The sequence below is a fragment of the Haliotis rubra genome, unplaced genomic scaffold (genome assembly GCF_003918875.1).
Source record: "Haliotis rubra isolate DU_JTF1 unplaced genomic scaffold, ASM391887v1 Scf124, whole genome shotgun sequence".
Lineage (NCBI taxonomy): Eukaryota > Metazoa > Mollusca > Gastropoda > Lepetellida > Haliotidae > Haliotis > Haliotis rubra.
The window spans coordinates 1,736,747-1,758,442 of NW_025765159.1; the positions used below are offsets into that span (position 1 = coordinate 1,736,747).

The 21,696-nt window shown below is 41.3% G+C and overlaps 2 protein-coding genes across 6 annotated transcripts in view; one reads left to right on the plus strand and one right to left on the minus strand.

Annotated features, from left to right (window-relative positions):
* LOC124266222 (DNA repair protein RAD50-like) overlaps positions 1-11,359 on the minus strand; it is a 132,378-nt gene extending 121,019 nt beyond the window's left edge. For 3 of the 4 annotated variants that reach the window (XM_046701032.1, XM_046701033.1, XM_046701035.1), the window contains exons 1-9: positions 11,242-11,359; positions 10,119-10,279; positions 8,740-8,823; positions 7,026-7,127; positions 5,754-5,858; positions 3,514-3,587; positions 2,492-2,597; positions 1,851-1,919; positions 193-282 (exon numbers count right to left, since the gene is read on the minus strand). In XM_046701032.1, the coding sequence (XP_046556988.1) occupies positions 193-282; positions 1,851-1,919; positions 2,492-2,597; positions 3,514-3,587; positions 5,754-5,858; positions 7,026-7,127; positions 8,740-8,823; positions 10,119-10,247 (759 nt within the window). In that variant the 5' untranslated portion in view covers positions 10,248-10,279; positions 11,242-11,359. Of the gene's footprint in view, positions 1-192; positions 283-1,850; positions 1,920-2,491; positions 2,598-3,513; positions 3,588-5,753; positions 5,859-7,025; positions 7,128-8,739; positions 8,824-10,118; positions 10,280-10,850; positions 10,883-11,241 lie in introns of those variants that run through there. The other variant, XM_046701034.1, reaches the window with a different exon arrangement.
* A 236-nt stretch (positions 11,360-11,595) lies between these two features.
* Positions 11,596-14,848, plus strand: LOC124266227 (N(4)-(Beta-N-acetylglucosaminyl)-L-asparaginase-like). Of its 2 annotated transcripts, none has more exons than XM_046701040.1 (7): positions 11,596-11,757; positions 11,910-12,060; positions 12,339-12,451; positions 12,755-12,867; positions 13,592-13,779; positions 14,137-14,248; positions 14,812-14,848. In XM_046701040.1, the coding sequence occupies exons 1-6, from the start codon at positions 11,625-11,627 to the stop codon at positions 14,246-14,248; spliced, it is 810 nt and encodes a 269-aa protein (XP_046556996.1). In that variant the 5' UTR covers positions 11,596-11,624; the 3' UTR covers positions 14,812-14,848. The 2 variants fall into 2 exon arrangements, with proteins under 2 accessions (XP_046556996.1, XP_046556995.1); XM_046701039.1 differs by having other exon boundaries at positions 14,137-14,244; positions 14,813-14,848.
* Positions 14,849-21,696: the final 6,848 nt, after the last annotated feature.

Below are 21,696 nucleotides of genomic sequence, written 5' to 3' on the forward strand. Positions count from 1 at the left end.
CTTGCGTTGTCAACCAAGTCACGCAGTAGGACAATAAATGCAATTTAGTCACCATATAACCAGTGAAAACACTGGAAAACTACCCAACCTCAAAATATAACAGTTCAGGAGTGAGGCTTCTGACATCAAGGATTGTTCTTTACACTATAATCTATCTGTCATGATGTGTACTGATCCGAAGGCTGTACTGACCTCTATAGGAACAAGCTGCTCAGTAATCTTTGCTACAGACTCCTTGGAAGCTACAGACTTGATGTTGAGTTCCTCCAGGTTGGATTGCAGCTGTAACACATGGAGGGGACATGTTTTCACAACAGCTGTAACACATGGAGGGGGCATGTTTTCACAACAGCTGTAACACATGGAGGGGGCATGTTTTCACAACAGCTGTAACACATGGAGGGGGCATGTTTTCACAACAGCTGTAACACATGGAGGGGGACATGTTTTCACTGTAACAGCTGTAACAGCATGTAACAGCTGTACACATGGAGGGGCATGTTTTCACTACAGCTGTAACACATGGAGGGGCATGTTTTCACTACAGCTGTAACACATGGAGGGGCATGTTTTCACCACAGCTGTAACACATGGAGGGGATGTTTTCACTACAGCTGTAACACATGGAGGGGGCATGTTTTCACAACAGCTGTAACACATGGAGGGGGCATGTTTTCACAACAGCTGTAACACATGGAGGGGCATGTTTTCACTACAGCTGTAACACATGGAGGGGACATGTTTTCACTACAGCTGTAACACATGGAGGGGGACATGTTTTCACTACAGCTGTAACACATGGATGGGACATGTTTTCACTACAGCTGTAACACATGGAGGGGACATGTTTTCACTACAGCTGTAACATACGGAGGGGACGTTTTCACTACAGCTGTAACACACGGAGGGGACATGTTTTCACTACAGCTGTAACACATGGAGGGGACATGTTTTCACTACAGCTGTAACACATGGATGGGACATGTTTTCACTACAGCTGTAACACACGGAGGGGACATGTTTTCACTACAGCTGAAAACACGGAGGGGACATGTTTTCACTAAAGCTGTAACACATGGAGGGGGCATGTTTTCACTACAGCTGTAACACACGGAGGGGACATGTTTTCTCTACAGCTGTAACACATGGAGGGGACATGTTTTTACTACAGCTGTAACACATGGATGGGACATGTTTTCACTACAGCTGTAACACACGGAGGGGACATGTTTTCACTACAGCTGAAAAACACGGAGGGGACATGTTTTCACTAAAGCTGTAACACATGGAGGGGGCATGTTTTCACTACAGCTGTAACACACGGAGGGGACATGTTTTCACTACAGCTGAAAAACACGGAGGGGACATGTTTTCACTAAAGCTGTAACACATGGAGGGGGCATGTTTTCACTACAGCTGTAACACATAGAGGTCACTACAGCTGTAACACATAGAGGGGGCATGTTTTCACTACAGCTGTAATACATGGAGGGGAAATGTTTCACTACAGCTGTAACACATGGAGGAGACATGTTTTCACTAAAGCTGTAACACATGGAGGGGAAATGTTTTTACTACAGCTGTAATACATGGAGGGGAAATGTTTCACTACAGCTGTAACACACGGAGAGGGCATGTTTTCACTACAGCTGTAACACATATAGGAGACATGTTTTCACAACAGCTGCAGCACCTCTTCACACTGCCCCGCCCCTTCCCCACCTATTTCATACTGTTGACAGATCTGCCAGGGGATGGGGAATAACTGGCCATGGCTATTACTTCCCAAGGGAAGAACTGTTCGAGGCTGTTACACTGACCCAACCTAACGCCTCCCTACCCTGTCCTACCTCAGTCGCCTTGTCCTTATGCTCCTTTAGGTACTTCAGGTCCTGTTTGTAGAGCTTGATGTGGCCGTCCTGTGAACACATCGCAGTCAGTGAAATGGAGAGTCATGGATTAAGTAAATGAGTGAGTGGGCTGCTGAGAGGTTGTGTTGATGGGCAGTCAGAGTGAGAGGCTGGGTGGTAACAGTTAAGCTTCATATGACGGACATTTCTGGATGAGGAAGACCAGTGGTTGTAACTACGACTCTCCACTCTGTCCAAACACTATCAGCCTGGTTACCATGGTTACACGCATTCCCTTAAAGCAAGAGTATCCACTAGCCCTTGCCACATTCAAAATACTTTTCCTGGCATGATTATAGCGCCCCTCTGTGTAGAAGATGTGTCATATAACTTTAAGAAAATGTCACATCAACTCAGATCACAGCTCCAAAATGACGACCACCACAACAGGCCACCTAGTTGATCAGATAGGAAAACGATTCCAGATTTCATACTTGGCAAACCAAACGATCACTTACCACAGTAAAGCTACTGGATGGATCAACTATGTAGCATAGGCCAACAGAACAAATGCTCCTCCTAATCCTTCTGGAGAGACAACCAACAACTAACATGGACAGAAAATACCATGTAAAACTGACCTGCTCTTGCTTGAGTTTCCGGATGGTATCCAGCACCTTGGTGTATCTGGTCGAGGCAAAGATGGCATCAAACTTCTCCTTCAGGGCTCTCCCCTCACACAGCGGCCTGGACAGAAGCAGTTGCCATGACAATGTAGCGGCCATAAAATTTCCGAGTCCCGTACTGGGATTCGAACCACGAACCTGCTATTCCGGAGTCAGACGCCTTGTCCACATGACCAAAGAGGTTAACCCCGTCAGCAAGCTGATAAGGTAAGGATGTCATCCGTGGGATGACTCCACGCCCTGCTACATACTCCCCCATCAACAGAAGGCACGTCCCGAGCCGCATAGTTGGGTACTGAGACTTATTTTGCTCAAATTTGATATGAACGTGCTCAGCCCCCAAGTTGGGCGCCAATGTAGCGGCCATAAAATTTCCGAGTCCCGTGCTGGGATTCGAACCACGGACCTTCTGATCAGAAGCCGGACGCCTTGTCCACATGACCAAAGAGGTTAACCCCGTCAGCAAGCTGACAAGGTAAGGATGTCATGTGTGGGATGACACCACGCCCTGCTACAACATCATTGCTGACACATCTGTCTACTGTAACACTCATCCATGCTCTAGCTCTTACATACTCATAGTTTGAACAGGTCAGTAGATACTGACATCTCATTCATATCTTGATGAAGTGTTCGAGTAGTATTCACATGGCAAAAGCGCATATTCTATAAGCATGGAATGAAAGGATTCTAAGAAATAGCTGGTGAATCAGCTACAGTTTCTTTCAAAGTCTTCAAATCAGATGTGGGGCGGAGGTGTAGCCTAGTGGTTAAAGTGTTGCCTCATCACACCAAAGACCTGTGTTCGATTCCCCACATAGGTACAATATGTGAAGCCCATTTCTGGTGTCCCCTGACGTGATATTGCTGGAATATTGCTAAAAGCGGCGTAATACCATACTCACTCACTCAACTCAGATCTTGGTTCTTCCTACCACAAAACAAAGGTCTGAGGGTATGCATAGAAACAAGCTTACCAGTTGGACTCCTCTTGGTGACAGAAAATCACGTTGTCCAGAACAGCCTTGGACACTCCCAGTGCAGTCACCATCTACAACAGACACAGATGAGTTTACACGGACATTTCAATTGGTGTTGCAAACCTTCACTGACAAGTGTAACATGACATGCATCACATTCTAAGGTACTGGGGGGCCGAGAACCATCAAGGGGTCACATTTGAAGGTACTGGGGACGCATTCTGCCCTAAACCTCAAGGGGCAGATAAGGTACAAGGGGGGCACAAGTTTTCATGACACCTGTAACACATGGGACACCTGTAACACATGAGGCACCTGTAACACATGGGACACCTGTAACACATGGGACACCTGTATCATGACTCCTGTAACACATGGGACACCTGTATCATGACTCTTGTAACACATGGGACACCAGTATCATGACTCTTGTAACACATGGGACACCTGTATCATGACTCCTGCAACACATGGGACACCAGTAATGACACCAGTATCATGACTCCTGCAACACATGGGACAGGGACATCATGACTCCTGCAACACATGGGACACCTGTATCATGACTCCTGCAACACATGGGACACCTGTATCACATGGGACACTCCTGCAACACATGGGACACCTGTATCATGACTCCTGCAACACATGGGACACCTGTATCATGACTCCTGCAACACATGGGACACCAGTATCATGACTCCTGTAACACATGGGACACCAGTATCATGACTCCTGCAACACATGGGACACCTGTATCATGACTCCTGCAACACATGGGACACCTGTATCATGACTCCTGCAACACATGGGACACCAGTATCATGACTCTGGGGACACCTGTGTAACACATGGGACACCAGTATCATGACTCCTGTAACACATGGGACACCAGTATCATGACTCCTGCAACACATGGGACACCTGTAACATATGGGACACCTTATCATGACTCCTGCAACACATGGGACACATGTATCATGACTCCTGCAACACATGGGACACATGGGACACCTGCACCACACACACCTGGGACACCTTATCATGACTCCTGCAACACATGGGACACATGTATCATGACTCCTGCAACACCTGTATCATGACTCCTGCAACACATGGGACACATGTATCATGACTCCTGTAACACATGGGACACCTGCAACACATGGGACACACGTATCATGACTCCTGTAACACATGGGACACCCCAGTGCAACACATGGGACACATGTATCATGACTCCTGTAACACATGGGACACCTTATCATGACTCCTGCAACACATGGGACACATGTATCATGACTCTTGTAACACATCGGACACATGTAACAACACCTGTACCACATGGGACACCTGTATCATGACATCTGTAACACATGGGACACCTGTATCATGATTCCTGTAACACATGGGACACATGTATGATGACTCCTGTACCACATGGGACACCTGTACCACATGGGACACCGGTATCATGATTCCTGTACCACATGGGACACATGTATCATGACACCTGTAACACATGAGACACCTGCATCATGACTCCTGTACCAAATGGGACACCTGTATCACCTTATCATGACACATGTAACACATGGGACACCTTATCACAACCCTTGTAACACATGGGACACCTGCAACAGATTAGACACCTGTATCATGACACCTGTAACACACTGAACACCTGTATCATGACACTTGTAACACATGTGGCACCTTATCATGACACCTGTAACACATTTGACACCTTAACACCTATATATAACACATGAAACACCTTATCATAACACCTGTAACACATGGGACACCTATATGACACATGTACCACATTGGGAAAATATATATGACATCTGTAACACATGGGGCACCTGTATCATGACACCTGTAACACCTTATCATGACACCTGTAACACATGTGCCACCTGTAACACATGGGACACCTGTATCATGACACTTGTAACACAGGTGGCACCTTATCATGACACACCTTATCACGACACATGTAACACATGCAACACATGAGACACCTGTATCATGACACTTGTAACACATGTGGCACCTTATCATGACACCTGTAAGACATGGGACACATGTAACACCTATATGACACCAGCAAGGCATGGGACACCTTATCATGACACCTGTAACACCTATATGATGACACCTGTAACACATGGGACACCTGTAACACATGTGGAATCTGTTTTACCTGGACAAATGTAAAAGGTTATACATACCTCCTTGTCTAGTTCAGCACACCTAGAAGTGATGCTCTTCTTCTGTCCATCCGGTCCCCATCTTGTAATCACACCATCTAGTGTTCTAGTCTCTATCTTTTTCACCTGATACACACACAGTAGAAAAAGGATAGATAACCCTACTATTTTAACTAATATTTTGAAATTTGAGGATTTCTCACTGCCAGTGAAGTGGCCATTTGGTTGTGTCAAGTGTTTTCAGTGGGTTTTCATAACTTTTCAATCTGAAATAAGATAACCCCTCTACAAAAATCACACTGTGGACTATGCTCAAAACCTTCAATAATTACACTTAACTCACATACGTGACAGCACTGAAGGTGAGCAGCCAAAATGAAGTGGGGTTCAATTACAAACTGAAGCAGCCAACACAAAGTTTAGTTCCACTCGGAACATCTCTATGATACGGTTACAGTTACACTGAGATGCAAAAGATGTCACAGCCTGTTATAGAAAAATCTCAAGCTTTAAGTTGTAAAAACGTATAATACACTCTAGGCATGAATAATTAATTTCTACGGTGTTCACTGCCCAAAATGTTCAGTCACACACACTAACACAGCTATCTGTAATCATTAATTGTACGCATATTATCTACAAATACCTATTGATACTGAGTGAGAAAGAACTTTTCTAAAAATATTAACTACCACTGTCACGTGGCCAAAAACTGGTCTGTTTTAGTTCAGGTGATTATTGTGATTTGATAGCTTTGATTGACCGGTCAGAATCAAGTATTATTATTTACAGACCGCCGTCATATAGCTGAAAATATTGCTGAGTGCAGCGTAAAACTAAATTCACTCAGTATCAAGTATGTTCCACATTGATGGCAGACCTAGGGTTGAAAATCAGGATCTCAGCAGGCCAAGATAAACCCTGGTTAGGTACCATTCATAATTGATGGGTGATGATGATTTTTATGGAGAAGCATGTACAATGTGAATGAACCCCCTTAAGATTTATGTGCAAAGTAAGTGAACCCCCTGCATGTCATGTACAAAATCAATGACCCCTCCCTTCCCATAATTTTTAAGCATAATTAAAAAAAATATTTTCATGCAGCTGCCCCCCACCCCCTGAGTGCATTTCTACGACACCCCTACATTCCTAGAACAATATGGGTGAACCCCCACCCCACTCCCTTAAAATCATCACCACACACACACACCCAGCCAAACATTATGAACAGTCCCTTTGGCAAGGAGAGCTCAACACTATCTTGTCTCTAACTCTCTATTCTCATTGTACCTTCTGTGTTGCTGTTATGGACCTCTGTACACTACACTGTTGACCCGTCATGTCCCTCATCAGGAGACGAATCTGGCCCTTCACTTCACGCTCATGGGCGACCTGTTCCAAGAAATAAATACTCATCAGATTGTTGGCAGCATACTTGCAATTATTTACAAATTTTTAGGTCTTAACAATGATAATTGCAACTCTAAATGTTTAAGTGGAGCGTTGGGTAGCCTAGTGGTTAAAACCTTCGCTAGTCACTCCGAATGTCCAGGTTCGATTCCCAAATGGGTACAAAGTGTGAAGCCCATTTATGGTGTCCCCTACCGTTATATTGCTGAAATATTGCTGAAGCGGCGTAAAACCAAACTCATTCACTCACTTATGTTTCTAGATTTTGACAAGCACTAATGGGGCATGATCACATTCAACCTGTGAGTTTCCCAATTTCATTTCCTGGAACTATGCATCTGTAAAAGTATCATTACAATAAACATATCAAAAGGGGTCCTGTCATGATAACTGTGTTTATTTTTGTTTGTTGTTTATTGCCCGCAACATTCCAGCTATTTGACACATACAGTACAACCAGAAATTATTGAGAATTTAAAGATTGTAAATTTAAAAAAAAAAATTCACTCATTACTCATGTATTAAATGGTAATATTAGCAGAACATAACTCCAGATTCAAAGACAGGTGAACAGTTAGTATTTTGTCAAGTCACCATGGGCAGCAATGCAGGGTTCAATGCGGCGGGGCATACTACTGATCAAAGAAGTTAGAAAGTCATGGTCCATGCTGTCCCAATATTGGACCACCTCTTCTTTCATTTCAGCAATATTTGTCAGATTTTTCTTATTGACACTTTCCTTCATAAGTCCCCAAACATTTTCTGTTGAATTTAGGTCAGGGCTATAGCTTGGCCAATCTAATAATGTCATATTTTGGGTCCGAAACCAGGCCTGTGAATGCTTTGAACGATGTTTTGGGTCGTTGTCCTGCTGGAAAATCCAAAACTTTCCATAGAATAAGTGAGCAGATGGAAGTAAATGTACCTCGAGAATATCTGTGTACCGCTCACTGTTCATATTCCCTTCAAATACACAGACGGGCGTTGCCCCTAACACAGACATGCCACCCCACACATTAAATTTCAGACTGTACTTTGGGTGCTGATACAACGGTTTTTCAGTTTGTTTGGTCCAGAATTTCAGTGTATTAGGAAACAGCCACACAGAACTTTCATCTGAGAAAATCACATTGTCCCAGTTAAAATTTCTATGCTGTAAGCACCAGTTCAACCTTCTGCCCTTTTGTTCAGGTTTCATGATCGGTGATGGAATTCCTCGACTTTTCTGCCAACCCATTGCATGCAGCTCAGTTCTAATTGTCTCCTTACAGACAGCCACAGTTCCTCTATCAATCATATCCAGCCTTAAGTTTTCTAAACTTCTTCGTTTGTTTTTAGAAACAAGAATACCAAGCCGCCTCCTGTCACTTTTCTGGGCCTACCTGGGCCTACCTGCGCCTCCCTGGTGCTCAATGCCATATCCATTTGCAATATTTTTCAAAACACATCGAGGGTCCACCAACCAGTGAACAACTTAGTTATAATGTCCATCATGTTGCATGCACTTGTCCTTGCGACGTGAAGTTCAGCGCACTATAAGTGGCGTTATTATCATTAATAAAAGTCTAACAAATGAAATGACATGTAGAGTTACCTTGGGGTCATGGATGAAAGCTCCCCCCTTGCTTCCAGGTGGCATGTCGCCTGTTGTCATATACTTGAGACATTCGATAACAGTCTGAAACATACATCCTTCGTTATAAGCAATTGGAAGGAGACAGCATTGTACTGCAACTCTGTTGGGTCAAAATGCTAGTAATCTGCCAGCGTATGAGATAAGCCAAAAACCCAGTCAGACATCTGGGCTGGTAACTTCAAAAACTCATCATCCCAGAAGAGATTTAACCAGTCCTTAAATACTAAATACACAGTGCCAGTGGACATGTTATCTGAATATTTTTTTTCACCCATCTATCAGGCTGGCTAGCTGTAAAATTAGAGGGCGGAGGGGTAGTCTAGCGGTTAAAGCATTCGCGTCACACGCTGAAGACCCGGGTTCGAATCCCCACATGGGTACAATGTGTGAAGCCCATTTCTGGTGTCCCCACCGTGGATGTTGCTGGAATATTGCTAAAAGCAACATAAAACCAAACTCAGTCAGTCAGTAAGTGTAAAATTAGACCGTCTGACAGAAATCTAGCCCGTTTCAGGCAGTCGGACGGGCCTTATTTCATACACTGAATCTGCCCCCCTGACCTCCTGATGTGTGTTACACCTTTAGAGTTTGGTGATAATCACATTGCTTTGAACGATATTGCTTGTACATGACAGCATGTCTGCTCTGAAGGAGAAAAGTCATGTAGGTCTTTGACATCTACTGTTTGGTGACATACATGAACACAGGTGATAGAAACATAATCAGGGTAACCATGATTTGAACCCAAGATCATAGGTTCCTGTTATTCATAAGGTACACAACTCCAACAGCCAATAGCGAGTAGAGTGTCCCCAAGATTCTTTCAGTGACACCAGAACAGACTGCAGGTAACCAGCAGAGGATGTAACATGTACACAAGACAGTCTGTTGAGATTTTTACTGCAAGATTCTACTATACGTATACATATTTTTCAGAAACATAATTCTAGTATTTTCTTAAAGCTTATTCATAGTAGAGTTACAAAATATATGCCATTTTTGCTTTAATCTCACTCGCTGAGTTCATGGCTGAGTTGGCTTATCACCAAGCGCACTTGTCCCACATGCAAAAGACGGTAGGCCATTTTGTGTACATCACTACATGTTAAGTCTTTGACTGGTAACATGATGTATTTTACATCAGATGCAATATAACGTTAAAAATTTAATTTTGACTTGATCAAACGCATCATTATATCATAAATGTTTTCCACAATAGTACAAATACATAAATGTTTTCCACAATAGTACAAATATATAAATGTTTTCCACAATAGTACAAATACATAAATGTTTACCACAATAGTACAAATACATAAATTATCAGATGCACCTACCGTTTTCCCTGTACCATTTGGTCCGAGAATGAGTGTCAGGGGCTTGAAGAATGTGATGACCTGCTTGTTGGAATCATCTGGACCAAAGCTACGCACCCCCTGAATGCTCATTTTCTCTATGGTTGACATTGTGTAAGGTCAGTTTGTCACTCTGATAGCATCTAAAAGAGAATTTTTTCTTAAACATATCAAATGATAAAATTGTCAACAAAAAATATGTGTTTTACATCTATTATTTTCTGTGTCTGCATTTTAGTATGAATTAGTGTTGGGAATTGGTTGAAATTTCACAACTGATGATTGCTCCATTACCTACGAACAATCATCGAAAAAAATTGGTTAGCATCATTTTTCAGATTTACCTATCAAAGTTGTTATTGCTGATATGTATAACATGATGCAACTTGCTACTTAAAAGTGATTACTAATATATCATGGACATTAACTTCCTGGAGTCTTAGATAAATATTCAGTCATGACTTTTCAGTTAGTGAAGTCAGTTTTCTAAGAATTTAACACGTTTTCAGGCCCTGACAACTTCTAAGATATGTTCCATTGTCAAGTGTTGCAAAGACTAAAACAGTAGTTCCAAAATCGTTTAAAATCGATTATGAGAAAATGTGATCGATTGCTTGGTCGTTTGCTTACACAGTACAAGTATTTACAATATGGAAATCAGGAAATGACTGAAATACACAGAATTATCCACAAAGCTAAGAGATTGATCTTTACTGGTGTACTCCGATCTGCTGGTTCCAGTGTAGTCTGTCGTACTGACCCTGAAATAAATATACCCAATGTAGCCCATGTAACATGTGTGGCAAGTCTAGACTGCCACAGTTTCTGATAATGAAAAACGTTTCTGGGCTCCATTTTATTGTATCTAGCTGTCTAGTTCTACGACTGAGTGCAACACAGAGATCTGCGTTTTGTCAAAGATATTCTTTTCAACAAAACTGAAAAAAATGACTCTTTCGACAAGTTTCGACAGGGCGTAGTTCGACCAGAGACCATATTATCTGATTATATGGTCTCTGCTTCGACAAGTACGCGAACAGTTTTTATATATTCTGTAATTGAATATTTCAAATTTGAGGTGACAACCAGTTGAAAACCTTCTTACTGTATGAATGGGCCACAGGTACACCACTTAACGAACTTCTGTGTTGTTGAAAATAACTTATATCCCAAATGGAAACACGACTGTGTCAACACAAACTTGATGACAGCGACATTTTCCCGCGAAGGGAGCGCTAAGTAATGCTATCGCATGCGAATCTTAATGCTAAACAGGAATATTATTCAGCTGAATCTTAACTATAATAAGTGTAATAGTATTAAAACATCTTTATTATGTCAAATTATGTAATAAAAGGGCTCGGACGTTACAATTAAGAATACATGTTACCAATTAAAATGATTTCTCCCTATGCGCTGCCTCTAAAATGCGCTGTGTAGAGTCCAAATGTCACCTGTGTACGGAGATTACAGTCACATGATTTCAAAATGGCAGCGCCCATTTGGTTACGACTTTTTCTTTTTCATTTGGTTGTTTTGTTGTCCTTCGTTGTCAGTGGGAATGCAGGTCCATTACCTCTTGTGATCAATACATGGCCTTTCACGAACGCAACTTTGAAAGGTTTATTCTTGAGTTCTTTTTTTGATATAGATAACGTGTGCACGTTCTTTTGATTGCTAATGTTCCGTAAAAAAAATCAAGTATCTACTTAGGTAATAGGTATAAGGATTACAGTACATTGTCTGACTTTATTCCTGTTTGTGTTCCTCTAGCCTGGAGTGAGATTCAGACAGGGAGCTATCTGGATGCCTTGGTTGCTGGATGCAGTGAGTGTGAAAGCCAGCAGTGTGATGGAACTGTGGGATATGGAGGCAGTCCAGATGAAATAGGGGAGACAACTCTCGATGCCATGATCATGGATGGGTAAGATCAAGCAGTTAGATAACATTCGATTACATTTGTTTGCTTCATGAATAAAATAAGCATACATTTGTTAACTGTATTTGATCAAGATGTAGATCTTGTAATATTTTCACCCAGAATAACTGACAGGAATTTTTCTTTACCATGAATGAGTATAAATCAGCTTGAAAGCAGCTTGATGGGTATGGTTTTCTGTTAATCGTTAAAGTGAAAATGCTCTTTGATGTTATTTGGTAAAATAAGATCATCGTTATTATGATTTTTGTGTTGCTTGACAGTGAGACCCATGATGTTGGATCGGTTGGAGACCTGAGGCGTGTGAAGAATGCAATTGGTGTTGCCAGAGCTGTAATGGACTACACTCAACATACTCTTATTGTGGGAGAATCAGGTAACCATGGTAACTGTGTGACACCTGTGTAATGTAGATGAAACAGACAAAGGATTCTGTAGAAATGTAATTTTATAATTAATATCATGATAATATAAATAAGAGCAACCTGTATAATATCCTTTTTTGATATTACAAACATATAGATTAAATTTATGTCATATATATGTCGATATTGTGAATGATATAATGGAGAGTTTTTGATTTGTTGCAATTGTGAGTCAATGTGACACTGCTAAGAATACATAAAGTAACTTTGTGGTTTTTCTGATCCTGTGAAAATATCTCATAACTTTGTTTCAGCCAAAGATTTTGCTGTTGAGATGGGATTCAAAGAAGAGAATTTAACAACTAACAGGTCCGCAGAGATACACAACTCCTGGCTCCAAAACAAGTGTCAGCCTAACTACAGACAGGTGGGTGTGTTATTTCTCTCAACATTCTAAGGAGAACTGAGTCAGGACACTCTACCTGCACCCCATGCTTGATGGAATAGATGACTGAAAAATGTGAAGATTTGGATATGAATTGGTCTTCGACAGCCCATGATTGTCTTAAGAGGCTAACCAGACTGGGTGGTCAGAATTGCTGACTTGGTTGATGCATGTCATCAGGGATCATAAAGGGTGGCATCCCAATCCCAAAGGATCGTGAGGGTCGCATGCTCAACCTATGCTTGTAAAGGGTCACTTGATAAACCCTGTCTGGTCCAGACTCGATTATTTACAGACCTCTAACCATATTGCTGGAATATTGCTGAGATGTGGTGTTAAAACAACAAACAAGCAAATAAACAAATCAGGTTCTGTATTTGTGCTGATTAACTAATTTTGTCCCGATTTTTGTCCCTAGCATCATTGTCATGAACATCGGTTTTAAAGAGGTTAATGTCTTGTACTTGCATCTCTTCTTGCTTCACCCTTCATCAAAAGGAGATGACTTTATGTACTGTAGTTTTATATAGTATAAAATACCATTGATTTTACAAGGGCGTCAACTTACCTTATACATGGGTCGCTTTCTATGCAGCGATATACACAGTACTGTTCAAATCAGCATCAACCCAAACCTGCTCACTCACCAGTTAGGTTTATTTCTGTGAGTACACAGAGTGACATTTGTTTGACTGCTTTCTTACAGAATGTTAGCCCAGATCCAACAAAGAACTGTGGACCCTACAAACCGAGCAGTAAGCTGTTCACACAACGAGACTTTGTAAAACCAGTTCACAGATGGAACCATGACACTATTGGGATGATCGTAGTTGATAAAGATGGGAAGGTCGGGTCTGGAACTTCCACCAATGGACTGTCACATAAAGTGCCAGGGTAAGTTAACACGTACGCGCTAATAACTTAATGTTGGAATCACAGCTAGGAATTAATCCCCAGAAACCAATCCTGGTCATTTGGGATTCAGGATTCAGGTTTAAGACTGGTCCCGAGCAACCTATGCTCATCATAATGTTGAGAAATCAGGGTTAGAAAACTTGTTATGTTGAAAGACACTTTTGCAAGATTTTCCATGTCTTTTTAATTTAAATTTATGAAAGGAAAAAGGTGTTATTGTTAGTGCTTTGCTCCTTATTTGCTTTAAACTTGTCATGTATTTATACGTTTCCTATCCAATAAGAAAAGTGTTTAGGAGATATGTGTTTGATCATTATAAAGTTACTCTGTTTGCAGGCGAGTGGGTGACTCTCCTATAGTTGGAGCAGGATCCTATGCCAGTGGTGGTGTAGGGGGTGCTGCAGCCACGGGGGATGGAGACATCATGATGCGGTTCCTGCCCAGGTGAGTATCTTGGTTTGTGTCAGTGCTTCACTAAAACTGGCACAGATGACAGTTGTTTCAATGTTTTTCAAACATCTAGTTAACCGACTGACATCACATACAATGAGCAGCATTGGTGCCTCATAATTTACGGAATGATAGTGTGTTATGCAGAGTTCCATTTTCAGGATCTTCTGTTTTGTTTGTAAATGTTAGATTTCCTGATTATGATCCAGGATCTGTTAGATTTCCTGATTATGATCCAGGATCTGGCCACACCATAGTTTCCACCTATAATTTCTTGACATTCCTTGAGATGCCTGCAGTGTAAAACCAAATGCACTCACTTACATATGGAAACTGTGTCAGCAACATTTTTGGCATCTTCATACATAACTAAGGGAAATACATTGCAGAGCTGAGCATGAAATTGGAATTTGCCTCTGATGAATGGAATTTTAATCATCATTAGTTTAAGGAATTGTATTTTGTGAAAATATTTGATATCTGACATGAAATCTTCCCAAATACAGGCTACATAAAGAGAGATGATAATGTAACTGTTAAAAGATTTTTTTTACATTTCAGGTTTCAATGCTGTCTGATGATGATGGCAAATGATGACCTGGGTCATCCAAGTCACAGCCTCCACAGAAAGCTCTCTACGACAAGCATGGGTTACTGAAAATCAATTCTAACCCAGAAAAGCATCATGCCTATCATTATGCCAGGCCATTAGTTTAAGGAATTGTATTTTGTGAAAATATTTGATATCTACCCCCAAGTTTGTTAGGTGCTGTAATGAGAGCAGCTGATACTAAAGGCTCATATGGTGAGAAATAGTGTTTACTGTGTTTAATAGATGCAATATATTATCTTTAAGCATTTCCGCTCATTTCCTCTCACTGGAACTGGTGGTGTCTTGATTTGGTGGTTAAAAATATCATCACAAAGTATTCCTGGTTTGTGTTTGCAAACTGTTTCAGATTGTTATTTGATTGATAGCTCTGATGTCATTCTCCAATTTTCCTCTTTAAGAAATAAGCAAAAGGTGATAATAACATCAAGCATAGAAGAAATCTCTTTACAGATGTTGATCCATTGGATTGCTAGTATCTTTAACACTCATATATGTCCAGAATTGGTCCCAGACTGATGTAGACCACTTCCATGAGTAGTGGTTACAGAATCCGCCCGGAGAGCAGAAGGTCGCGGGGTCGATCCCCGACTGCGCCATACCAAAAGACGTTAAAATATGGTACTTGTTGGTCCCTGCCTGGCGCTCGGCATTAATGGGTTCAACAAGGACTGGTCGGCTCGGAGTCAGTTAAATGTGTCTGAGTTGGGTATTCATGCTTCACTGCGGCATGGTATCTCAGTGGGCTAGCACTATAAAACCAGCTTACATACACATACACACGCATGCACCTCGTCGATATGAGCGAAATATTCTCAAGCACAACACTAAACCCAATTTCACCTCACCTCACCCAGTCTGATGTCTTGAATGATGCAGGCACCATTCTTGAATCCAGGAAACGTTGCTGAAGCAGGCAGTACATCCCTGTTTTCAGATAGATAACCCATCCACACATCCAGTAGGCCAGTCACATGTCAGATCTTAGAAAGTTTCAAATCACCAATTTCTTATCCGATTATGACAGTCAGCTTTCAAGAAACTTCTCAAACAGTGTTGTCTATCTCAGTGTTCATTTACAAAGGGAGATAATGCTCAAGTACCCTTTGGGAAGGAGTCACTTCAAAGATCCAGCAACAGTTGCCCTTGTTATTTTATGAATGCTTCTGTTAGCTGCCAGTAGTTGGTTGTTGTTGTTGTTGTTTAACGCCGCACTCAGCAACATTCCATCTATATGACGTTGGTCTGTAAATAATCAAGTTTGGACCAGACAATCCAGTGATCAGCAACATGAGCATCGATCTAAGCAATTGGGATACGATGACAATGACGCGTGTCAACCAAGTCAGCGAGCCTGACCACCCGATCCCATTAGTCACCTCTTACAACATGCATGGTTTGCTGAAGATCAATTCTAACCCGAATCTTCATGAGTAGCTTCCAGTAACAATCATCAGATGTATACTAACAATATATACTGCAACATAACATATGTGTTATATTTCAGGTGCTGCTTGCCATGGGTTAGGGTCTCCCTTCAAGTTCTCTGTGAGAAGTCCTGATACGCCGACTGTTACTGTTATAGAACAACCATGCATATAACTTTAGGTCATGTAATTTAGTGTGGATAGATTTGTATTTGTTTGTTTGTTGTTTAACATCGCACTCAGCAATATTCCAGCTATCTAGTGGCGGTCAGTAAATAATCGAGTCTGGACCAGACAATCTAGTGATCAACAGCATGAGCATCATCTATGCAGTTAACATATGATGATATGTGTCAACCAAGTCAGCAAGCCTGACCACTTGATCCCGTTAGTCACCTCTGAAAATCATGGGTTGCTGAAGACCAATTCTAACGTGGATCTTGTTTATATATATATATATTGCTGATAGATAGCTTGGATAATGCTCACATTAAACAACAAACGAAGCAAATTATTGGGATTTTGCTAATGTTTATTTATTCACTTGGTGCCTTGAATATATGTAACTGTTTAATATACAAACATAAATGGATAATATTTGATTATTCAAATGAGATTCTGTAAATGATATTACTGCCATCTTCATCAACAATGTTGCATTTTATTGTGCAGTGTCAAGCGATTAAACCTACTAGGATTGATAATGTTATCTTAGAACTGTGAAGATGAACATTTTACCAACTGAATGTATCTACTTAGAATTGTTCCTCAATCAGGAGCATGCCAGGCAAGAAGTAAATTATCTGAAAGTTCAAATCTTTCTGTTCACAAAGCTGTAAATGTTTATATGCAGCAGTTTCGTCTGAAGAATACTTCAGTCACATTCTCAGCCACACAAATACAAGTTTATTTTTTTTTTTGTGTTTGCGGACTATACACAGAAAATTTCACTCAAGTGTCTTTTGAGATAATGAGTCGGAAATATGTTATGATGTCTATTGCACCATACAAGGGTCAATAAAAGACAGACAAGTTGGCTGTGTATCAGCTACTGTTTACTCTCTGTGCCATGTGCGGTTGATACAAAAATTTGGAATTGAGCAATTACAAATGTGGACTTTAGTTGAAATAAATATGAAGCGGAAATAGATTGTTAATTATAAAATGATATAACAGCAAAATGTTTAAAACGTAGGCTTGCTGAAGCTTCTTTAATTTATTAAAATGATTTCAGGCATATTTCATATCAATAGACACAAGGGTGAGAATCTGTTTATCATCTGAAATTATTCCTCAGTCAACTGAAAGAGGTAACCAGATACAGTGGCAGAGAGAATTGATAACCCTGGTAACAGTGATGTCACAGTGGAAGTCTGCAGAAACCATGTTTTGATGTTGTACTGTATTTTTCTGAGATCTCGTTGACAGAAAATCCTATGACTACTGTAAGCTTAATGTGATTTTATATTTCATGTTGATATATATACAAACATTAAGTATTCAGTTACGTATCTGAAAAATTAATCCCCCATCCAAACCCCAAAGTATTGTGTTTTGTGCCCTGAATGCATCATTATCAGTCTAAGTAAACTCAGGCTCAGTATTATTCATTACACTACTCAGTTTGTAGCAGTGTAATGAATAATACTGAGCCTAAGTTTACTTAGATTGGCATCATTATCAATACAGTTTTACCCAAGGGCGGGTAACTCTAACCTACTTTCACATACGAACAAGACTGGTTGACAATGATATCTGTTTTGGTTTTGTGTTTAGATTAAAAAGGCTTTGGGGAATTGCACGTTCATCGAGTCATATCAGGCTAAACAAAAAGCAAGAAAGTTCCAGTTTGGGATGGGAAATGGGAAAGAGGCTGGCTTTTTGTTTTCTTTCAAGAAACAGTCCATTCCATTCCAAGACCCAGATCACAAGCCAACCAGCTTGTCTTATTGTACTGAAATAGTGTGTTTAAAATATTTGATGACCAAAATGTCACAGTGTGTCTGCTAGTGGGTGAGGAAGGCATCAGAAAATGGATGTAGCTGGTGGATACAATCCAGCTGAAATCTATAAATATTGGCACTGCCAAGCCGAGGGTGGTATTCAGGGCATATCTGGGCATGAGCTATGGCCAGATCGAGATTGCTGGTAGCGAAGTGATGGTCGTGTGGCATCTTGCATCACTGAGCCAGTCATTGGGCAATGATCCTGTGGATGACATGAATTAATATTGCTTAGTTTCCAAACACACACAAACACGTGTGTACCCACACACGTACGCATGCACGCACACACATTTTGATTGAAAAGGAGCCCCAGTCAGTTGGGAGATTCAGAACCTGAGGAAATTTAGACTTGCTTCATTTATTGCTTCAGTCTTGCAGAAAAGACTGGCAGTCTGTGAGAGACTAGACCTGAAGTAATGATTTTGTGTTTGCTAATATTTTTTCAACTGATGTGGATTCATGAAATAAATAGTCTGTTTGTGTTGATCATGTTCCTGGGTCTAGGGAGTTAGCTTGTCCTGTTGTTGAAATGTCGATGCATGGATCATACCATGCATTATTCATATGTTAATGTCAACATAATGTCAACCTGATCTTGGAATTAATAAATATATTGATTTGGTGACATTTCGTGAGATTACTTTGCTATTTGGAAAAGCATCCACATGTTCGTATTGAATGGGCTATCGTTTTGATTTCTTGTTGATTTTGTTGGTATATGACCATAAATATCACGTATCGTCTCTTTCCACTTAACATACCAGCAGAAGCATTCATAAAAGAACCGTGCCTGTGACGTCAGTTTCAAGGCATCACTATATTCTGCATCTCATTGGTTCCAGCTCCAGTGTATTAGAGCCATACGATCGGAAGTTACAAGATGATGCTTTCTGTACCATGTGTGTATCTCTCGACATTGACAGGATATAACAAAGCCTGGTCGGCTTGGGGTCTGTAGACTGTGTCTGGGCAGGAAGCCATGTTAAAACTGCAGCGTGGTGTCTCAAGGGCCAAGCACGATAAAGCCTGCGAATATCGGGGCTAATACAAGCTATTATACACGCACACGCCCGCAAGCTCACAAACACACGTACGTAAAGCATACGAATTCACATCACATACGTATTAGCTGCACTAGAAATCCATTTCCAGACGATTAATTTTAGATAAAAATTCCATTGATTATAATTTTCCTTTTATAAGTAGCTGGTCAGCGTTCTTCACTGGTCGAAAACGCTGATTATGAAAAGGACCAATATACGGAATGAACGTGTGTGTGTGCGCGTGTATGCGTGTGCGTGCGCTAGCCTACTGCGATACCATGCTGCAATATAAGATGGCTAAACCTCTCAGACACAATTACTGACTGGAAGCCGACTAGTCCATGTTTAATCCTCTTTATGCCTTGTCCACGAGACTAATGACTTCAGTAGTTGCGTTTGCAATATTCTCATCAAACTTCCTCCGTTCATAATAATAATAACAATAATAATAAGTACATTTATAATGCGCCAAGTCCAGACACAAAGTGTATGCTCATAGTGCTCATAGCGCTACCTCATGAGGGGCGAGGTAGCCTAGTGGTAAAGCGTTCGCTCGTCATCCCGAAGTTCCGGGTTCGATTCCCCACATGGATACAATATGTGAAGCCCGTTTCTGTTGTCCCCAGTCGCAACATTGCTGGAATGTTGCCAGAAGCGGGGTAAAGCCACACTCACCCCTCCCTTTAAGTGTACCTGGATTTTATATGACATACTAGAGATTGGTGCTATTTGATTGTATGTATGGTATAAACGGAAGGAAGAAAAAAGACATCTATTGGCAGGCACCCCGAGTAACGATCAACTCCGCCGGTGTACAAGGAAGCGATCAGCTATGTCTCCCATTGTGTCCAACCAATCCACAGTTTCCTCGACCTGTTTACAGTGTGTTAAAGCGCCTTTCCTGGAATGTCACAATTTCTGAGGTTTTCTCCCCCTGGATTCCTGAAATATCATGTACATAGATTTGGTAATACGACTTCCACAAGAGTATCGAAACTTGATCAGGTCACAATATGGCTGTAATACTGCCGACGTGGCTTAAATTACTCACTCACTCACTAGAGTATCGGGTAGTCACAAGGTAGCCCAGGTTTGGTAGTAGATTGTACTGCGTGACTCGCATGTCAGGCTAGTTTGGCTTACAAACCAATGTCGACTCTGTTTACCCTGAAAGAGTCGTTGCTCACACTATCGACCACTCGTTCTGTTCAAAGGTCAGTTCTCCACTGAGAAGGGGGTGGGGGGTTTGCACACTATTGAGAAAAGGATGGGTGCACACTTCATCCCCCCGAGTTTTAATGGTCATTTAACAAACTTTCAGCACAAAGGGGGGAAGGGGTGCGCACCCCTGCACCCCCCTCTGAATCCGCCAATGGTCAGGCTCGCTGACTTGGTTGGCACATGTTATCGTATACCATTTGCGTAGATCGATGCTCCTGCTGTTGATCACTGGATTGTCTGGTCCGGACACGATTATTTACAGACTGCTGCCATATGGCTGTAATATTGCTGAGTGTGGCGTAAAAGTAAACTCACTAACTCACTCACTAGTGTTGCTAAAGGCGGCGTTAAACAATACTCACTCATTCAGCCTAGCTCAAGGAAATATAAACCCATTCACTATTCATATTCCATTCAATTGGAATTCGTTATATTCTTGTAGTATAAGTGTAAGCAGCGAGACAAACAATCTCAAGTTAACTACTTAATAGCGTGATGAAAATCAAATATATTCCTGATATAATCTTTAAATAAGATTTCAAACAAACAGGGACGTCATTGAAATTGGCGTTTGAAGCAAGCTGAGCATATTCACAAACCTTGGGTAAATCTGAAGTGGATGCCAAAATACTGAAATCTCCTCCCCGTCAAATGTGCAATAATGACTGGTCCCCCTGGCTTTGCCTTGCATTATATCATAGCATCCCGATAGCTGTTTCCAAAGCGGGTTAAAAACGGTAGGTTTGACATTTCGTGCAGATTCTTAAGCATCATAATCTGACAATGAAACCGTCAACACGGTGTTGAGAGATGGCAGCTCGGAGAACCGGTTTACGGGAAGGTCGTTTCAGCTGCACCAAGACGAGGCTGTAAAAATTGTTTTGAAGCCCCTTTTCATCATCTGAAGATTTTGCTGCATTTGTCCCACACCATCTGGAGCATTTGCATCTTCAGCGTCACTTTGGACTGGACTATAGTAACATCAAGGCGTGTCAGCTTCGTGACATCTCAGTGGTGCAGATGTGGACGTTTAACACGTTGATGAAACACACGAGTAATGGTGCTGAGAAATCTGTAAAATATTTTTGGCGAAACTGGATTCGACCATATATACGCCTGAAAATAACAAAACGCTACAT